The 21,650-nt window shown below is 41.8% G+C and overlaps 2 protein-coding genes across 4 annotated transcripts in view; one reads left to right on the plus strand and one right to left on the minus strand.

The window, feature by feature from the left end:
• Nucleotides 1–6,586: 6,586 nt before the first annotated feature.
• Nucleotides 6,587–11,307, minus strand: LOC149318331 (solute carrier family 35 member G2-like). 2 transcript variants are annotated; one of them, XM_089507784.1, is made up of 2 exons: nt 11,024–11,307; nt 6,587–9,326 (listed from the first exon to the last, which is right to left on the minus strand). In XM_089507784.1, exon 2 carries the CDS (start codon nt 9,305–9,307, stop codon nt 8,075–8,077), a length of 1,233 nt encoding a protein of 410 aa, XP_089363910.1. In that variant the 5' UTR covers nt 9,308–9,326; nt 11,024–11,307; the 3' UTR covers nt 6,587–8,074. The 2 variants fall into 2 exon arrangements, with proteins under 2 accessions (XP_089363910.1, XP_089363911.1); XM_089507785.1 differs by lacking the exon at nt 11,024–11,307 and adding an exon at nt 9,607–9,856.
• Nucleotides 11,308–21,331: 10,024 nt separating this feature from the next.
• The window catches only part of PCCB (propionyl-CoA carboxylase subunit beta), a 42,361-nt gene continuing 42,042 nt past the window's right edge, over nt 21,332–21,650 (plus strand). For both annotated transcript variants that reach the window (XR_016280022.1, XM_089509446.1), the window contains exon 1: nt 21,332–21,533. Coding sequence is in view for 1 of the 2 variants with exons in the window: in XM_089509446.1 (XP_089365572.1) it covers nt 21,345–21,533 (189 nt within the window). In the remaining variant the exon portion in view is untranslated. The remainder of the gene's footprint in view (nt 21,534–21,650) is intronic.

A 21,650-nucleotide genomic window follows, 5' to 3' on the forward strand; every position in this document is an offset into this window, starting at 1 on the left:
ATGAATTATTCATTTAGAATTAAAGTCTTGATAATGTAAAAACAGCAGTAGTAATTGTAATATAATGTTAAACAACAAGGCCTTTCACATTTACAACTTTATCTTTTTTTATTATGTTCAAACGCTATGTCTCACTAAATACTATGGATCTGATTCTTGGGGGATTGTCAATTAATCACTTGGTGCAATCCATTTAAACTCCTTTCATTGGCTAGAAATTTTCCTTCAATTTTCTAAGCCACTGGTCTTGTTAAGAATAATGTCATTTTGAATAGATGTTCTTATAAAATGTATTGGTAGATTTTCATCATGGAAAAGACATTTATCCCCTCCCCCCTTTAATTCACATTTACTGTGAATTAAATAAAATTCATACATGCAATCAAGTAAAATTCCTCTAATTAGGGTCAAATGTCTATGAATACCCATGGTTAAAAAACATGACCATGTTTCCACTTTGGAACAAGGCTTGTATGAATAATACTATTTGCTTTTGGATCAGAGGGACTGAGTGGAATGGCATTGTGGTTTTTGCTTCTTGCATCTTTGAAAGGGTGCAAAGAGACATGAACCCTTTCAGAAGGGCAATCTCAATCTGTACAGATAAGCAAGTAAGAAATAATAATAACAAAAACAACAATTTTTATTGTTACTGTATTAATATGCAAATCGTCTTTTAGCACCTTTGAGGCTAAGTGAGTGAAAGCCATTGTAGTATAAGCTTTCGTAGAATTGGTCTGTATCTGCACTGCAGAAATAATGCAGTTTAACACATTAACTGCCAGTGCTATGGGATTCTGGGATTTGTAGTTTTGTGAGATATTTAACCTTCTCTGTCAGAGAGCTCTGGTGCCACAACAAACTACAAATCCAAGAATTCTATAGCATTGAGCCATTGCAGTTAAAGTGATGTCAAACTGCACTATTTCTGCAGTGCAGACGCTGCAGCCTAGGTTGCATGGAGGAAGTAGACCAGAGTCTATGAAAGCTTATGCTACAACTTCTTTCACTCAGTCACAAAGGTGCTATAAGATCCCTTTGTGTACACATATTCCAGACTAACAGGGATATGTCTCTGAATTCTTCAGTTGTTCTTGTTATTATTTCCTCCATTGAGATTTTTGTTCCCTGCTGCCATTTCCTCTTAGTCACAGGAACTGTGATCTCTTCTACCTTGCTATATGGAATGGGGTGGCAGGGTGGAATGTTGTTGTTGTTGTTGTTGTTGTGTACCTTCAAGTTGTTTCTGATTTATGGTGACACTAAGGCAACCATATCATGGGATTTTCTTGGCATGATTTGTTCAGAGGGAATTTGCCATTTCCTTCCCCTGAGGCTGAGAGTGTGTGACTTGGCCAAGGCTAACCAGTGGGTTTCAATTACCTAAGCAGAAAATGGGTCAAGAGGATAGACAGCATGACCTGAACAGAAAGAGTGAGAGAAAGAAATGAGTGTGGAAGGCATAAAGGCAGAAGGAAGGTAAGTGGAGAGGTTCACACTTGTTGCATCAGTCAAACCCACTTCTGGCAGGAAATAGAGACAAAATAGGTGAGCACTGAGAGCATAACAGAGGCACATTTATTGTCCTGAAGAAAATTATTAGGCAGACCTTTGGCATGTAAGCCAATGATGACAAGTGCAGTTGCTGCAAGTACAGTTTGTGGCTTTCTCAGCAACCCAGGAAACATTCTCTGTCCTTCCTCAGAAGTACCATTTCTTATGATTTCTCCAAGGGTGCCAGAATGTCACTGGCTACAATAACATCTTGAAAAGAGATCACACATCCAGGGATTGCTGTGGTGGCCATGTAGCAGAGTGCAATAACATCCACAGTCCACAAAACAGTGATATCTTTATGATTTTTAACATCTTTGCCTGATGGATAAGCCAATAGAACTTCGAAAGCTTGCAACATGTACTTTGTGTATCACTGTTTGGTAGATTTTGTACTTTGTGTATCACTGTTTGGTAGATTTTGAAAACAGATTGTTGTCATTGTTGTGTTCCTCCAAGTCGTTTCCAACTTTTGGCAAGCCTTAAGTCAACCCTAAGAGAACGAGCATGGTGTAGTGGTTTGAGCACTGGACTATGACTCTGGAGACCAGGGTTCGATTCCCTACTTGAGCATAAAAACTCACTGAGTGACCTTGGGAAAGCCACCCTCTCTCAGCCTCAGGGGAAGGCAATGGCAAACCTCCTCTAAAGAAACTTGCCAAGAAAACCCTATGATAGGTTTGCCTTGGGGTCGCCCTGTGTCAAATATGACTTGGAGACACACAACAACAGCAACAATAGAACAAACCTATCACAGGGTTTTCTTGCCAAGTGTCTTCAGAAGGGTTTTGCCATTGCCGTCCTCTGAGGCTGAGAGAGTGTGACTTACCCAAGGTCACCCAACAGGATTTGAACCCTGCACTCTATAGTCTTAGTCCAACACTCAAACCACTACAAGGTTAAAAAGCTGGAAAGGTAAAACAGTCAGAAAATGTGTGAAAGGTTAAAACAGCCAAGTGAGAAATCCAAGGGATCATTTTGCCCCCCCCCCCCCCAGCAAGGTTTTGGGAGAGGTGCCGACTCTGGAGGCCTGGGTTTGACTCCTGACTCTGCCATAAGAACCCAGTGGGCGACCTTGATCAAGCCACACTCTCTCAGCCTCAGAGGATGGCAAACCTCCTCTCAACAACTCTTGCCAAGAAGACTCCATGACAGCTTTGCCTTTGGGTCTCCATAACTCTGAAACGACTTGAAGGCGCACAACTGACATACAAACTTCAAAGAACACCTAGGAACCCACTGGGCGACCTTGGGAAGGGGTCACACTCTCAGCCTCCCCAGAGAATACTTGCCCATAGAGAATAACTGGAGAATACTTGCCCATAGGGAATCCTTAGGAAATACTGCAACCTCTAGTTGTTACCATTGGGTTACATGCCAAGGGTCTTCCTTATAATGTTCTTCAGGGCAATCAGTGTGCCTCTGTCATCTGCTCAGCCATTTGGAAACAACTTGAGGAAATATAACAACAACACCAACAACAAACTGACTCTGGAGGACAGGGTTCGACTCCAGGCTGTGCCATAAGCACCCAGTGGGCGATCCTGGGTGAAGCCACTCTCTCTCAGCCTCAGAGGGAGGCAGTTTCAAGCCCCCTCTGAAGAAACTTACCAAGAAACCTCATCATGACAATTGGGGGGAAACTTAGAGGCACTCAGCCACAACCCACCTACTTACTGCTGCTGCTGCTGCTGCTGCTGCCTTGCTGGCAATGGCCGCCGTGGCGCCTGCTGCTGTCTGTCTCCCAGCAACAAGGCCTCCCTCCTCAAGCTCCCTTCGCCGCCCAGGCCTCTCCCTCCTCGGCCTCCCTTGCCGCCAGGAGCCCCTCCAGGGAGCTCTGGGAAGCCAAGGACTGGAGAAGATTCATGGGTTCATTTCTTTGACCTGCTAAAACAAAGACAGCACCTGCCCACAGGGAAGCCATGCTTGCCCAGAGGGAGTCATTGATGGGTTCCTTCTTTGGTGCTGAATCTTTTTAGCAACCCAGCCTCTGTATTCCCTATGGACAAGTATTCTCCAACAGAATCATACAAATATAGAACCACAGAATCACAGACTTGGAAGGGAGCCCAAGGGCCCTGATCCAGTCCAGCCCCCTTCTGCCATGCAGGAACTCTCAGTCAAAGCACCCCCTGTGACAGATGGCCATCCAGCCTCTGCTTAAAGACCTCCAAGGAAAGAGACTCCACTACTCTCCAACGCAGCATATTCCATGGCCAAATAGCTCTTACTGGCAGGAAGTTCCTCCTAATCTTTAGAATCATAAAATCATAGAATGGTAGAGTTGGAAGAGACCGCTAGGGCCATCCAGTCCAACCCCCTGCCATGCAGGAAATCACAATCAAAGCATCCCCATTGACAGATGGCCATCCAGCCTCTGCTTGAAGACCTCCAAAGAAGGAGACTCCACTACACTCAGGGAGTTTGTTCCACTGTCGAACAGCCCTTACTGTCAGGAAGTTCCTCCTAATGTTGAGGTGGAATCTCTTTTCCTGCAGTTTACATCCATTGCTCCAGGTCCTAGTCTCTGGAGCAGCAGAAAACAAGTTTGCTCCCTCCTCAGTATGACATCCCTTCAAATATTTGAACAGGGCTATCATATCACCTCTTAGCCTTCTTTTCTCCAGGCTAAACATCCCCAGCTCCCTAAGTCATTCCTCATAGGGCATGGTTTCCAGCCCCTTCACCATTTTAGTCGCCCTCCTTTGGACACGCTCCAGTTTCTCAATGTCCTTTCTGAATTGTGGTGCCCAGAACTGGACACAATATTCCAGGTGGGGCCTGACCAAAGCAGAATATAGTGGCACTATGACTTCCCTTGATCTAGACACTATACTTCTATTGATGCAGCCTAAAATCGCATTGGCCTTGTTAGCTGCCGCATCACACTGTTGACTCATGTTCAACTTGTGGTCTACTTGGACTCCTAGATCCCTTTCACACGTAGTTTCATTCAGCCAGGTGTCCTCCATCCTATATCTGTGCTTTTCGTTTTTCCACCCTAAGTGCAGTACCTTACTTTTCTCTGTGTTGAATTTCATTTTGTTAGCTATGGCCCAGTTTTCTAGTCTGTTCAGATCATTTTGAATCTTGATCCTGTCCTCTGGGGTATTAGCTATTCCCCCTAATTTAGGTGGAATCTCTTTTCCTCTAGTTTGCATCCATTGTTCTGGGTCCTGTTCTATTTTATTAGGAGATTCCAGGATATTGTATTAGAGGACTGAGCCTGTCTTTGGAAACTCACCTGTGTTCTTTATTCAAAGATATAGCTGTGTTCAAAGTTGTAGCCAAATGTATCTGAGGAAGTAGACTCAAGTCTATGAATGTTCATGCTGCCAACTTTTTTCTTTCAGTTAGTCTCAAAGGTGCAACAAGATCTCACTACATAATCTCTCCATTATTGTTTAACACTGATTGGAAACCATAACTGGAGAGTGATCAGATCTCAGGAGTGGTTTGCTATCATTATGTGGATGGCAGTCATCTAATTTGATTTTTAATCTGAAACAGATGGTGCAATTTCTTCTGGGTTCCTGACTCAGGTCAACAACAGATTGCATGACAGGTGGATCATTTCCTGGTTAATACTGTTAAATGGTAGAAGTGCCTTTTATATATAGGCAGGACCACATCGCTCCCCACAAAAATCACGACTATAGTTTAGGTGTGTTAAGGGATCATGGATATTGGGGTTATGTTTGGAATAATATTCTGTCAGTTTTGGCTGATTTGCCAGCCATCTGCTTTCCTGGCCACTGAATTCTATGGATACAATTGATACTGAATAGTATAGTGCATGTCTCCCTTCTGGTGCACATTATATGGGAATATGATCTTTAGGGCTATATGGAAAGTATAGTTATAGTGGTCCCTCCACATTCGCTGGGGCCCCCATGAATGTGGAAAAAACACAAATAAAAAACCACTATTCTTTTTACCTTTTACCTCTAGGAAGCTCCAGGTTCTCCAGTGCAACTCTGTGGTCAACACCTACCAAATATTGATAACAGGATCATACTGGAGGGTCTACAAATGCCTAGAGAAGTGTTTTCTCCAGGAACTTCTAGGTTCTCCAGCATAACCTTATGGTCAACTTCTGGTAGAGTTGTGCTGGAGGACCTAGAGATTTCTAGAAAGAACATATTAGTCAAAACCACGAAGGTCAAAGACGCAAAAGTCAAAGCTACAGATGTGGAGGGCCAACTGAACTTCAAAATGCAGCAGTCAGGTTAATATCGACATTAAGTGCAAGTACCATCTAATACCTGTTCCTTTATGACCAGTTACCAATTTGTTTTCCAGACATATTTGGGACATTAGTAAACACTCTTCAAGCCCTTCACATTCTGGACCCAGGATACCCACTTGACCCAGTGGACTGCCATGCATTCACCTCCTGCAATACAGAGATAAGTGGCATCCTTTTGTTTTGTTTTGTTAAGCTAGCTGCAATCATTGGATTAGCTGTTTGGTGCTAATACCAAAAATCTGGAATCAACTTCCCAGGACCGGGATACATCTAGAGCTTGATCCTGTTGTCAAGGTTTCTATTTTTAAATAGGCTTTTTAAGACTAGTATTTTATTGGTGGTTTTATTGCTGGCATTTTGATTTTGTGCCTCTGATTGTAAATTTGTTTGTATTTGCAAATGTTTGAACTATACCCTACTTTAGTACCTGGACAGGATTGAAAAAAGGATAAAATAAGCCAAATAAATAAGTAATCCCATCTACTTGCACAGCTTATGTTGGGAGAAAAAAAAACCACACCACTATTTTAAATACATTCTGGCTCCTGTTTCATTCACTGGCACAGTGAAGAATTGCACATAGGTCCTATAGCTAATCAAACATGTCAGTGACGTTAACCCAGCAGTCATGATTGCAGGGCTCAGCTTCTGCATATAAAATGTTCTTATTTTTATTTACTGTGAAAGTAAAATTGTATGATTTAGCATTTATACATCATACTCCATTGCCTAGTTTCATGGGAAGGATCTAACAGTGGACTTTTGCTGACAGGGCAGCAGAACCAGAACCAGAACCTTTTTAGCATTGCAGTTCCTCATGTGCATCTCCAAAAAAGTTAGCTCTGGAAAACTGAGAAAGCCTCAGCTTTCATTTTTAGGATACAGGAGAGGGGGGGAATAAAAGTTTCTGTAAGTAGAAAGCTAGATTCAGTGCCATGTCAAGTAAATAATAAGATGGAAATAATATTTAAAAGAGCCATCCTTTATTCTAGAAATCAGATCCACATCATTTAATGGATGCTCCCTATTTCTGTCAATGGCGCTTCTATAGAATTAATATTTGCTTTGAGCAACACAGGTAACCATCTATCAATGAGGATATATGGGTGAATGTATTTTTCAAAGGGACATGTGACTGTATCTGTTTCTGCTGCATACTCTTGCAAAAATATGTACATGGAATGAAATTGCTATAGTCAGCAATGATTAGTATACTTCTTCTGAGAGATGGAAGAGTAAGGCCTTGCGGCTTGAAAAGTCTGTATCAGAAATGTGCACCAGAGATAAAGCATGGTTATGAGTATTATCATTATAAGCACATACATGTATTACAAACAAATAGGATATATGTTTTCCATGAACAACAATCCTTTAGAGTTAACATGAACTCTAATTTGCAGAGTTTCTTTCTGCAATTACAGGCCTGTTACAGAATGCCAAAATAAAGCTGCTTCGAGTCTCTTTGGAGGTATGCTATTTAAATGATGCATGGGTCCTAAGAGTCCAGAGGTTGTGCCAAAGCCACACTCCATTCCTAAGCACTGGAGTGCAGCTTTGGTGCAGCTTTCGGATTATTAGGATGCATGCATCATTTAAACAGCATACCTCCAAAGAGACCCGAAGCAGCTTTATTTTGGCAGTCTGTAACAGGCCACAATCTTTTATAGAGGGCTTCCAGTAAATCTTCAAATTGTCAAGTCAAGTATCAGTTTGTTCATCTCACAGAGGTCTGATCAAAGGAGGAACTGCAAGTAGACTTGCCCAATGAGATCTGCAGGAGTCATCCATTCATGCACCAGATACTCTAAATAGGTACAACTATGAACTCTGTAAAAGCTTTGCTCTAAAAAGGTAAGTACTTGCTGATATTTCCTTCCATAGACTGTCCTGCCATGAACACTGCAAAAGGTTACTCCACACAGACACTATCAAGTCTGATATAGGAACTTCCTCAGGAGTATGCCTATTAGAATGCAGTGAGATAGTCTCTAGGACAGGATTGTCTATATTGGCACTTACTGTACACTATATAATTCTATGATTCTATATAAGAATAAAATATAATTTTCATAGTTTTCACATTTTAAAATAATTCTCACATATAGATTCTAAAACAGACATTTCTGGTGTAACTCCACTGAGTTGTACTGAGGCAGTTCTCCTATATTAGAACAGGAAATGGCAGTATGCTATCAACAACATGATACAAAAGACATACATAAATGTATATAAGTTATACAGGGCAGTAAATAGAATAGAACCATTCTGCATTCATTTAATGGAAGAATCCAGTATCTCCTGATAATCATGCTTTTTCCTCCACGAGAGTTTATACCATGCAAGAAAAAAGACACTAATGATGATGATAGCTCCTCCAACCATATCGTAAACAGTGGGAAAGATGCGTAACACAAGAAGCTGAAGGATCATAGCTATCACAATCTCCAGATGCTGCACTGTGCTGACCAAAGCTGGATGGAATTTGCTCAAGGCATAATAAACACCCAGAAAAGCCACTGTAGAACATACACAGATACCTAGAAGATAGCTCCAACTTTCTCCATTCAGTGGAATTATTGGCTCTTGAAGGAAAAACATAGTGGAGATGCCCCATACTGTTCCGGTCCAACCAAAGGTGAAAAGTGCTGTCCACATGCTCACATTGTCCTTAATGGACCTGTACACTATCATGGAGAGAGCTGTGGTTAAGCCTGCCATAACTGTCATGGTATAACCAAAGGCCTCCTTCCAGGTGTTCAAGAGAGAATTTTCTTCATCAATAATATTGGGGATCATGACCAGACAAACACCAATAATACTACCAGCTACAGTAATTGCATCAATATAAGCCATTCGCTCATCTACTAGTAAAAATGCCAAAATGGCACTGAAGACAGTAGTGGTAGCTCTCCACATAGTCGTCCCATTGCTTGGTGGTACTATTGCAAAGGAGGTGTAAGCACATGTAATAGATATAACATTGCATACTCCATAGAAGAATAGTCGTAGTCGGTGGCCTTTTGGTCCAAAAGGATCCTCATGGTAGTAGCACACAACTAAGACAGAAAACGCTTGTAAAACAGAACGGATGAAGATCAGTTCTAGAGATGGCACTTTGGAACGATCAGAAGCAAGTCTGGTTATCAGAGCTACACATCCATGAGCCAAAGCAGATCCTAAAAGAATAGCCCAAGTCTTTCGAGACTGAAAAATGCTTCCGTCCACAAAAACTTGGCCTTGTTCACTCTTGTGGGTCTCCAGCTTTTGTTCTGTCGGCGATGGTATGTCAATAGTTCCAAAGAAAGACCTTCCTTTCCGTTGACCATCACTCAGCAATCTTCTCTTTGGATTATCTTCTACAAAAGTCTCATTGTCTTCGTTAATTTCTTCATATTCCTCTTCCCCAGGCTGTGGATAGTGAGAAGTATATTTCACTGTCACAGTGTGGGGATGAATTTTCACTCGTTTTTTCACTGGATATTGTTTGGAAGGTGAAGTATCCATTTCTGTAAGATAACCAGGGCTGATAAAAAAAAAAGGAAAACAAAATATAATCAATTCAGCAGTTAGGAAATCATTGAGGTAATTCTTGACTGTGAAAAATACTGGCGTAAGCTTAAACCCAATTCTAATTTTTTGTTTATATTGTATAGTATGAAAACTGAAGTTGCTTTGAGAGGAATCCAAATCTTAATACCAATGAAAATTACAGAAAACCAGTTGCGACAGATTATTATGCTACACTATAATTATTAATACATTTACTATTGTTCATTATTTTAAAATTTATGTTTGATATTTACCTGTTTAAATTATACTGTTGCAGTTGAAGAAGTGGTTTATCCTGAAGGGCTCCTTTAATCCATTAGAATATTAATAGATTCCACTAAACAGAATGTAAATTTACAATGTCTATATGTCACAACCAGATTTGCTGTGTCAGTGAAGATGTTTCAACAGAGTTTATCCCTGGAGATGTGAATAACTGTACTTAAGATGGACACAAAGCAGCATATATGAGCATTATATAGCTACCATGAGTATAGTTTGAGTATTCTGCACATAAGAGGAGCTACACAAAATGTCTGTCTAATTCAGCAAATGCCTACCTCATTCAGTACACCAAATGCCTATGTAATTCATCACCTGTGGGTCTTTTCTTGGAAGTCCCACAGCAAGGACATGAAAAACAGCCCTTTCTCACTGTTTTATTTTAATAATTGCTATTCATAATCATGGGCCCCCTTGATAAGTAACACACAGTTCACATTGCTAGCACTTAGTGATAAGTTACATACATCTTAAAATCTGTACTCTGTCGAAATAAAATTTATTTCCAGTACCACTGATACTCCCTCTACTGTGAGTGCATGTGATATTGCTAACATAGCTGTCTTTGCAGCGGCTAAAAATCTGTAGGATTCCACACATACAAATCATCCCCATTTCTATTTTCTCTCCACCTATTGATTTTTTTTTCATGCTGCTGTTAAATCAATATATTCTGTCTTAATTTTGAATGTTAGTACAATGTAAGTACAATCCCACAGGTTGTAATGTTCCAAGGGCACATATGCTAATGTGTTTAGTCTTCTTTTCTCCCCAGTTTATAAGGTCAAGCCTAAAACATATAAGACCAACAAGAATTAATTTTCTTCCTATTGGGGAACATTGTACCATTGCTTTTAATTAAAATAGTTAAAATGCCAATTTTACTATAGTTTTCTTATAGAATTATGGATTTAATCTCAGTCTATTCCCTGACCTTACCTCCCTAACTGTGAAATCCATACACGTATATCTTAAGACACAGCATTTTCTAATTAAATTATAGAAAAATACTAAGGTATTAGAAGTTAGGACAGTGGGAACAGCAAATAAAAAAAAATCAAAATACAGATGAGTGAGATGCACCCATAGACCATGGATCCTCAGCAAAGCAGAGAGAAGTAGTACTCTTTCTAATGTATGTGTTACAGGCTTCTTGGTTGTACTGTTGGCTGGTTACTGCAGTATTACTGAATCTGGGGCACTCAAAGTTGCTCTGTGACATTTTCCTGGGAAATCTAGGCACGGTTTGAAAATATCATAGCTTTAAAGTCACATGTCTGTAAAAATGTGATACATTTTTGTTAATGGAAACAGAAAGCTTTTGCTCAAATAGTCAGCTGAGATTGATTGTATCAAGCAAGAAGGCAAAAAGAAGTAAAGAAGATTTACCTCTTGTTTAGAAGATGCTGAAGAAGTGATCCCTCAAAAATATTCCAAGGACAAGAGATGTTATAGAGTAGAAATCTGCTCTTCAGTGTTCAGCAGTGTATCCATTTCTGTCTTTCAAAGAAAACAGGCAGAATTGGGGATACCTGGCTGTGAAGCCAAAGATACTGGGAAACCAGAAAATACAGAGCTAAATGTTGTCAGTTTAGGATAGGTGGAGAAGAAATAACGCAGATTCTCTTTTTACTATCCTCTCTTCTATCGGCACATAGAGGCACTACAGAGGACAGACGACAGCTAAAGAATAAAATGCAGTGAACAGACCAGAAAAGGGGAGCATGCTCAGTAGAGCTCAAGGGCATTTGACAGCATAGCACCGTCAGTACTAATTGTGGAGTGGGATAACGATTGTTCTTACTCCTGATTCTGATGGTGAGACATATACTTTAAATGGCACATAGCCCCCTAAATCCCCTGGATTTAGCATTTAGTTTCAGAGCTTTTGTGTTTTTTTAGTTATAAAGATATATATATATAAAATAAATATTAAAAATGTCATTAATGATTTTAACATTATACCTTTTCCATCTTTAGCAGCAAAGTGAGATTTTTTAAATTTGCATCATATAAAGAGAGTGAATCCTATTATAGTACAGAACCCATATTTTTCAGCATAATTTAAATGCTAAAATACATTATGTGTTGAATATTATACCGTACATTGTGCATGTGACCTTGGGCAAATCACACTCTCAGAAGGCAATGGCAAAATCTCTTCTGAACAAATCTTGCCACAAAATCCCCATAATAGGTTTGCCATAAGTCAGAAATGACTTGAAGGTGCACAGCAGACATGCCATAGAAATAAATTGCAATTACTGAGAGGGATGAGGAAATGTTCAGAATAAGGTTTCTTGAGGCAGTTACCAGTTTACTAACTACCAGTAGTTACCAATCTAACTACCAGTAGTTAGGTAGTAAGTACAATCATTGGAATAACTCGTTTCTCATTCATGCTTACTAAAATACATAGCATTCAGCAGTATGTAGCAGGGCGATAGCTAAAACAGTCTAAAATATAAACAAACATACTGACTAGATACTTTTGCCACCATTCATCCAGCAGATTATTTTAACCTAATTGCCTGGATGATACAGGTTAGTTCATAGTTTCACACAGTCTAAAGAAAGAACTGGGGATGTGAGTAAAGAGGAATGGAAGCCAGAGGTGATGTTCAATTCCAAAGGTGAGGATAAAGAAGTAAGTTTTAATAAACACTTAATACCAGAAACATAGAGGGAGAGCCAATCAATGAGGTAAAATAATTCCATGAATATGGAGTGGAAAGGCAAAAGAGGATGCAACTGTGCTGAAAATGTAATCTTTTGTTTTATACCAGAGAATTAGTTACAGAAGAATGGAGAGACTTGGGCCTGTTACAGACAGCCAAAATAAAGCTGCTTCGAGTCACAGTGGAGGTATGGTGTTTCAATGATGCATGCGTCCTAAGAGTCCAGAAGCCACACCAAAGCCACGCTCCAGTCTGGAGCGTGACTTTGGTGCGACTTCTGGACTCTTAGGACACATGCATCATTGAAACACCATGCCTCCACTGTGACTCGAAGCAGCTTTATTTTGGCTGTCTGTAACAGGCCTTGGAAATAGAAGCATGAAGAAGAAGGAGGAAGTATAAACAAAATAAATAGGAAAGTGAATAGGTGTGAAGACATTTATAAGTCACTAAAAGAATGGTCTATAGGAAACCAATACTCTTGGAAAGTGAGAAGTCGTATTATGCTCAAGCAATGGTTGTTTTATTAATATTTACCTCAGACTTTTAATATTTTATATAATCCCCAGAAGAGGGCCTTACAGAGTTCACACAGGTTAAGTCACACTAGGCTTTTTTTTATTAACAGAACAAACATCTTTGGAGCATCTTGAGACATGTCTCCAGTTTCTTGGATTTAATTGGATGCTCCTAGTTCTCATCAGAGAACTTCCCATGAAATCATCCTACTGGCCTCTCACTTTATAGTAAGAGAAGTAAGGCAATAAGAGAAAAAGCAGAAAAAGCTCCAGAGATCTCAAGCAAAGAGAGGAATTATCAGAGGGCTATAAGGTGTAAAATTAGCTGTGAAATATTACACTTTAAACAAAGGATGTTCTTCCTCAGCCCTTTTTGGAACCCATGTCCGACAGGGCAGGGTACTTCAGTATCCAGTATTACCAGAATTGGGCAGTGGAAATGAGTGGAAGTATTATTATTATAATTATTATCATCATTACCTCTATCATCACTATTATTAACTTTATTTATAGCTAGCTTTTTCTCTGAAATTGGGGCTTGACAGCTTGATACCAGGAAAAAGTACAGAACAGATGATTAAATAGTGCTACTGTTAAGTTGATTCAGCAGCTGAACCCAGAGGATGCTGCTTAACAAAGTTTACTCTTCATCCTGAAGATAAATGGGGTATTTTGGGTTTCTGTGTTGTTCAACATTTTAATAAAATATTTAGATGGAATAGAAAGCAGATGACACCAAATGGGGGTGGGTTAACTGATACTCCAGAGAACAGGATCAGAATTCAAAATGACTTCAACAGATTGAAGAACTGGGACAAAATTGACACAATGAATGTCAACACTGATAAATATAAGGTACTACATCTAGGAAAAAATATTTAAAAATTAAATGCACAAATACAGGCTGAATAACATCTGGCTTGAAAGCAGTACAAATGAAAATGATCTAGGGGTTTTGGAAGACAGCAGGCTAAACATGAGTCAACAATGTGATGTGGTAGCCAAAAAGGTCAATGCAGTTCTAGGTTGCATCAAAAACGATAAAGGAGGTCAAGGGAAGTAGTAATGCCACTCTATTTTGCTTTGGTCAGACCTCACCTGGAATTACTGTGTCTAATTCTGGGCACTACAATTCAAGGATATTGACAAATTGGAACGTGCCCAAGGAAGGGCAACCAAGATGATCAAAAGTCTGGAAACCTTATGAGGAATGACTGAAAAAGATAGATATGTTTAGCCTGGAGAAGAGAAGATTGAAAGGTGGCATGATTGCTGGTGGTAGTGAGAGAAGGGGCTTTCCTAATCATCTCATGGCCTGGGCAGGCACATACAGGGAGATATTTTCTAGAAGATAGCCTGAAACATAGGGCTTTATAGGTCATAACCAGCACTTTGAATTGTGCCCAGAAACGGACTGTCAGCCTTCACAGTGGAAATGTATGAATATTTATTCAGATATAATATTCATTATGTTCAATCATATTTTTTTCTGGAAAAGTGTGGAAAGCAATCCTAAACTCATTTAAGAAGCAAGAACCATTAAATACAGTGGGAGTTACTTCTGAGTAAACATGCACAGAAGTGCACTCCATTTTATGTGTGCATTGCTTGCCTTCAAGTAGTTTCTGACTTGTGGCGACCCTATCACAGGATTTTCTTGGCAGGTTTCTTCAGAGGGGGCTTGCCACTGTCATACAGGTGACAAAATTAAAGTCAGCTATTAGAGTCTTGCCTTTCATAGTTGCATAGAAGAATGAATGTCAGTAAAGTACCATTCTCCCAGCAGTGAAATACTATGCCAATATCACAGGTGCTATTGAATAATTTTAAACCCTAGAATTCCTCCTTCTCTTAAATGGCAATGTGTGTTATCTCAAAATATTATAAGCCAGTCCAGATATATTTGGGAGCTCTTCTGTTAATTCTAATTAGCTGAGTGGGTGGCTGAATTTCTGCTCTCAAGTCCCCATAAAGTTCCAAGGCTGATCAAGACACAACTGGTGAAGTTTTATCTTCTATATAATGTACCTTCTGTATAATTAGCAGTGTAATACAGAAGAAGTTCTGTCTTTTTTCTTTTCTTTCGCTGCTTCTTGTCACTGTAGTTCCAGTTTTGCCCATTACTGTATACCTGCATTGTGAATAGCAATCACTATTCTCACAGAAATACAGGAAAGCAGTTGTACACTGCTATGCGATTGTAACTTGCACAGGTAGCTGGTGCCATTTCAACGCACTTGTGCAGTCTTCTTGTGTACTGGCACGTTTTGTTGTTTTGCATTGTTGTTCTGTGATCTTTAGTGGCATACTTAAAAGTTTGTTTCCATTCGGTCATGTTGAACCCAAAAAGTTCTAACACAAGAGTAAAGCTCTAACATAAGAGTTCTTGCGTTAGAGATTTAGATGCATAAATGAAATGCACAGATATAGGATGGGGGACACCTGCCTGAATGAAACTACGTGTGAAAGGGATCTAGGAGTCCAAGTAGACCATGAGTCAACAGTGCGATAGCGGCAGCTAAAAATGCCAATGTGATTTTAGGCTGCATCAATAGAGGTATAGTGTCAAGATCAAGGGAAGTAATAGTGCCACTCTATTCTGCTTTGGTCAAGTCCCACCTGGAATACTGTGTCCAGTTCTGGGCCTACAATCAAAAAAGGGTGTTGAGAAACTGGAGCATGTCCAAAGGAGGGCAACTAAAATGGTCTGGAAACCATGCCCTATGAGGAATAGTAATCATAGAATCACAGAATAGTAATCGTAGGCGGGATACATACCGCCATTTAGTACGTATAGAATACGTACTAGGGTTAGGAAGGGGCGGTGCTTCCGCACCCCCCTAACCCTAGTACGTATCCTATACGTACAAGATGGCGGCGCCCCTTCCACATGGGCGCCGCCATCTTTGCGTATCGGACGCTGAGCGTCCGTACGTGTCGCGCCGCTTGTGACGTAGCGAGCGCGCCCCTGGCGCCTCGCTACGTCGCAAACGCGATGGTAAAAGAAGCTCCATTTTGGAGCTTCTTTTTCGGTCCGCGTGGGAGTCGGGCCGTCTGAAGGCTCCGGCTCCCCCGCGGACCTACTGGCGGCGGCGGCAGACCGCCGCAAAGCGGCGGTCTGTACCCCACCATAGAATCATAGAGTTGGAAGAGACCGCTAGGGCCATCCAGTCTAACCCCCTGCCATGCAAGAAATCTAAATCAAAGCATCCCCAACAGATGACCATCCAGCCTCTGTTTAAAGACCTCCAAAGGAGGAGACTCCACCACACTCCAAGGGAGTGTGTTCCACTGTTGAACAGCCCTTACTGTCAGGAAGTTCTTCCTAATGTTGAGGTGGAATCTCTTTTCCTGGAGCTTGCATACATTTTTCCAGGTCCTGTTCTCTGGAGCAGCAGAAAACAAGCTTGCTCGTTCCTCAAAGTGACATCCTTTCAAGTATTTAAATAGGGCTATCATATCACCTCTTAACCTTCTCTTCTCCAAGCTCCCTAAGTCATTCCTCATAGGGCATGGTTTCCAGACCCTTCACCGTTTTAGCCGCCCTCCTTTGGACACGCTCCAGTTTCTCCACATCCTTTTAAAATTGTGGGGCCCAGAACTGGACACAATATTCCAGGTGGGGCCTGATCAAAGCAGAATAGAGTGGCACTATTATTTCCCTTGATCTAGACACTATGCAGCCTAGAATTGCATTAGCCTTATGGAGCTGGGGATGTTTAGCCTGCAGAGGTTAAGAGGTGATATGATAGCCCTGTTTAAATATTTGACGGGATGTCATATTGAGGAGGGAGCAAGCTTGTTTTCTGCTGCTCCAGAGAACAGGACCTGGAACAATGGATGCAAGCTACAGGAAAAAATATTCCACCTCAACATTAGGAGGAACTTCCTGACAGTAAGGGCTGTTGGACAGTGGAAGACATTCCCTTGGAGTCTACCTCTTTGGAGGTCTTTAAACAGAGGCTGGATGGCCATCTGTCGGGGATGCTTTGATTGAGAGTTCCTGCATGGCAGGGGGTTGGACTGGATGGTCCTTGTGGTCTTTTCCAATTCTATGATTCTATAGGAGGGGAAATCAAGATGCTTCACACAAGAGACATTAGGAACTAAAACAAAAAACAAAACCCCAGCATTCCTACAACTTTATTTTGAGTGAGAGTTATTTAAAATCCTTGATTGAGAAGCAAAAACACAATACAGCACTCTTAAGGGAGTTTGGTTCCCCCACTCTGCAGGCATTGTTAAGGCAGCCATCTTGCCAGAGGAACTGAGAAGGCTTGGTTGCTGTGGAGGGAACTAAAATTGAGGACATCTGAGTATTTGCAGGCATTGTTAAGGCAGGCATCTTGACAAAGGTATCAGCCTTTCAGCATAAGCCAAAGATTTTAGCCTGAGGCCACCGCCTAGGGTGCAATGGAGTCCTGCTTTGCCTGCTGAATTCAGATAGAATGGACTGAGGAGCCAGAAAAGCAACTCTGCATTGGCTGTGGGAAGCTTTTGCCAGAATAGCATGTTTGCTCTTTAAATAAGAAAATAGAGCACTTATTGAGGAGAATCACACGAGGCCAGCATTGGGAATTCTTCAGGCTAAATTGACCTGTGTGTTTGTTTATGATAGTTTGTTCTGTATTTTTGTTACACCTAATATGTGTTCAGAAAATACAAAAGATGCTGCCATTTCACTCATAAAGGGTAGAAAGGTTTGGTGATGGAGATAGAACAAGACAATGAAGGAGGAGGAGGGAGAGACAGCTTATGGCTATTCCTCTTTCTGGTTCACCATCCAACCAACAGATTATAGAGAAGTCTGGACTCCACTCTGTTTATCACATTCTTGCCAACTGTTTTCAGAATCAACTAACATAGTGCAGTGCTTGCATTGTTTGAATTCTGAATCGCACAAATGTTGTTCTGGAACTGCACATTTTGTGCCTGGTTCCACATTAAAAAGCCTTTGCATCATCACATAGCAGTCTTGGTTTTATCTTTGACTCTTCTCTGTCATGTATCCCTCAGATCCAGACCACAGCCAAGGCTTGTAGACTCTTTTTGTACAATATTGCCAAAATCCGACCATTTCTCTCTGTCTCTACTGCCAAGATCCTGGTCCATGCCCTAGTGATCTCACGACTTGATTACTGTAACGTCCTCCTGGCTGGGCTTCCTCTTTCTCACCTCCGTCCTTTAATCTCTGTCCAGCATTCAGCTGCACGCATTATCACTTCCACCCACCGCTCTGACTACATCTCTCCTGTGTTGGCATCCCTTCACTGGCTCCCCTTCCCTTTCCACATTCAGTATAAGCTCCTGCTGTCGACATTTAAAGCCCTCCATGGACTGGCCCCTCCTTACTTATCAGACCTTCTTTCTCCTCACCTTCCCACTCGGGCCCTCCATTCTGGTAGTCAAGGTCTTCTGTCTCAGCCCAGGATTTCCTCTGCCCCATCTCGGATTCGCCCCTTTTCACTTGCTGCCCCTCACTCCTGGAACCTTCTTCCCCCACAAGCAAGAGCCATCACTTCTTTAACCAGCTTCAAAACGGAGTTGAAAACCATCCTGTTCAGAGAAGCCTTCCCAGGCATTGCATAATTGTCGCTTACTACTTGATGTTCTTTTGGTGCCTGTTTATCAAACCATTTCCTGTATTGCTATGTACTGTATATGCATTATCCTACTTGAGAGTATGTATTTTCCCTGGAAAATGATTAACCATCCATTATGAAGCCAAGCCCTCCCTCCAGTCCATCTGCCTCGGAGGTAGAGAGGAACTGCTGGACCTCTTACCCTTTCCCTCCACCACTCCCTTCTCCTTTTGTGTCGTGTCTTTTTAGATTGTAAGCCCGAGGGCAGGGAACCATCTAACTAAAAAGATTGCATGTACAGCACTGTGTAAATTTACAGCGCTTCATAAATAAAGGTTAATAATAATAATAAACTTGATGCATGAGTAGCAACAAGGCCCATGCAGCAGCTTTACTGAGACAAGCAGAATTGTGGGAAACCATAGATTTGGAATGGTACCTGTCTAACCTCCTGCTCAATGTAGGATTTCCAGGTAGAGCATCCCCAGCAGCTAGTTGTCCAGCCTCTTTTTGAAGACATTCAGAGAAGGAGACCCCACCATTGGTGAACTGCTATCACAGTTCCTTTGAATGTGTAATTGAAATCCATCTGGGGACATGAGATAGCTTTACTCCCAAAAAGTGTTTATAATCAAATGCATAGTCTAATGGAAGAAAGAAAAAGAAATGGAAAAACTGTGGTAAGATAGAGTGGATGTGGTAAAGCAAGCAATCAGAAAGTTAACAGAATGCAGACTAGCAATTATTGTAGACATGCTCAGAGGAAACTAACAAGACCACTTCTCGTAACCTAGTATGCTAGATTTACACTGTTGTTTTTAAGGGTTAGACTAGTGTCCAGACAATCTTTCTAGTTACAGCTGAAACACTAATTTTTCCCCTTTTTGCTTAGTGCCATTTATCCTTGGAATAGCCTTTGGTTGTAATGGTTAATACATTAATAGGGGAGGTGAACATGTTTGAGTTTTCAGTCCACCCCTAGACTCTGCCCTTCAAGTAACACACAAAAGCATCAGAAAAGTTCACAACACAAAGCAAATCTGGGGGGAACATTCCTTTATTGGACCAACACCTCCATCACAAAAATTTGTACTCTTTCAAGATCTGAAATGTCACAAAAAACAGTTGTAAAAAAATGAAAACTGGAGTGCTTCTACTGACACTCATGGTTTTATCTCAGGGTAAAATACAGTCTGCCTTCTACCCAACCACCCCAAGCTACTGTCAAACTAAAGACCTTGAGCAAATATGTCTCTGATCTGCAAGAAAAAGGTTATTCTGTTTTACACTTGCTTGTGAGAAAAACATATGAATAGCTTTCACAGCCCACAAGCTTCTTCATCAGGCAATGATGATAAAAAAAATTAAAATCATGTAAGTGAGAAAAACAGCATCTCACTGAATGTCATCAACGTATTTTCTGATTTTGTTGTATTTACTGTATTTTCTGGCATATAAGACTACTTTTTAACCCAGGAAAATCTTCTCAAAAGTTGGGGGTCGTCTTATAGGGCAGGTGCTGAAACCTCTGAGCCGGAATGGAGAATCTGCGGTCGCCGCATATGGTGCAGGGAGCTCAAAAACGGCCGCGGGTACTTGCAATTAATTGAGTAGATAGGATCCAGCCATGTGTAGTGGTTTGAGCAGTGGGCCAAGACTCTAGAGACCAAATCTCCTCTTGGCCATGGAAAACTGCCAGCTGATGCTGGGCAACTCATACTCTCTCAACCTCACAGAAAGGACAAGGCAAACGCCCTCTGAACAAATCTTGCCGAGAAAAGACCATGGCAGGTTCGCCTTAGGGTTGCCATAAGTCAGAAACGACTTGGGGTGCATTGGGACTGCAGAAACAATGCGGTTTGACACCACTTTAGCTATCATGGCTCTATCCTATGGGATCCTGGGAATTGTAGTTTTTTGTGGCACCAGAGCTCTCTGACAAGAGTATTATATTTATTTGTATCCCACTTTCCCCCCAAAACTTGGACTCAGAGTGGCTTACAGTTTAAAAAGAGAAAGGTACATATGTCACAAAACTACAAAACTATCCTGTTATTCCCTAGCATCCAGCCATGGCAGTTAAATTGGTGTCAGATTGCATTATTTCTGCAGCGTGAAAGCAGGGTGACCAGATGTCCTAATGGCAAAGGAGGACAAGGCACTGCCAGGTGCAGGACATCAGGGAAAACATGCAGGACATTTAAAAATAACAGAAGCCTGGAATGTAAGACATGTCCTGGAAAAGGAGGTTTGGTCACCCTGAGCCAAAAACACTAATACAAATGTAAATTCATGCTTCTTAGTCCTGCTCAAAATGGAGGACATTAGGGAATGCCTCCTGGAGGGAAGGCTGAAATGGAGGGCATGTCTTGGAAAAGGAGGATCTCTGGACGCCCTGAGCTAAAAATACTAATAGAAATATGAATTCATGCTTCTTATTGTGCTCAAAATGAAGGACATTTTGGAACTCCTGGGCAGAAGGCTGAACTGTATGTAGGTCAGGTCCTGGAAAAGGAGGACCTCTGGTCACCCTGAGCTAAAAACAGTAGTAATACACATGTAAATCAATGCTTCTTCGCCATGCTCAAAATGGAGGGCATTTTGAAACCCCTCCTGACAGAAGGCTGAAATGGAGGACGTGTCCTGGAAAAGGAGGACGCCTGGACTGTGCTAAAACGCTACTTTGTATGAAAAAAACCCTTAAACGCGGGAAGCCAAAGCAAAGGCCCTTTGCTTTCACAGTTTTCGGGGCAGGAAGGCCTGCTCCCGGAGGTAACCATGTACCAACACCCCCCCCCCCAAAAAAAAAGCGCCACACGAAGCGGCCATATTGCAAGGGCTCTTGGAGACGAGGCTGGGCGAGGCCTCTGAGGCAGCAGCGCCGGGAGGAGAGACTAGGCCTTGAGGCAGGCGCCTCCTCCTCCTGAGAGCCATGGCCGCCGTGCGGATCCTTCCCTGCTGGCGCTGGGGGGCTCCCACTCTGCCCAGGCTCTCCCGCCTGTGTTCCAGCACCAGCAGCAGCCCCCGCCGAGGCCTCTCGGTCCCCCAGCGCATCGAGGAGAAGCGTCGGGCTGCGCTGCTTGGCGGAGGCCAGGCCCGCATAGAAGCGCAGCACCGGCGGGTGAGACAGCCCTTGGTTGCAAGCCCTCCGCGGGGCCAGCACTGCAGCCATGCGCGTTGTATCTCTAGGGATTAGGGGCACAGCAGGGCCTCATTTACAGTGGGAAAACTGCAGTAC

This window comes from Sceloporus occidentalis, unplaced genomic scaffold (assembly GCF_023333645.1).
Source record: "Sceloporus occidentalis isolate IW3139 unplaced genomic scaffold, rSceOcc1.0.p SCAF_2, whole genome shotgun sequence".
In the NCBI taxonomy this organism is placed as follows: Eukaryota; Metazoa; Chordata; class Lepidosauria; order Squamata; family Phrynosomatidae; genus Sceloporus; species Sceloporus occidentalis.

Bases quoted from the DNA above. Each gene is read 5' to 3' on its own strand.
- LOC149318331 (XM_089507784.1), bottom strand. From the start codon at position 9,307: ATGGATACTTCACCTTCCAAACAATATCCAGTGAAAAAACGAGTGAAA.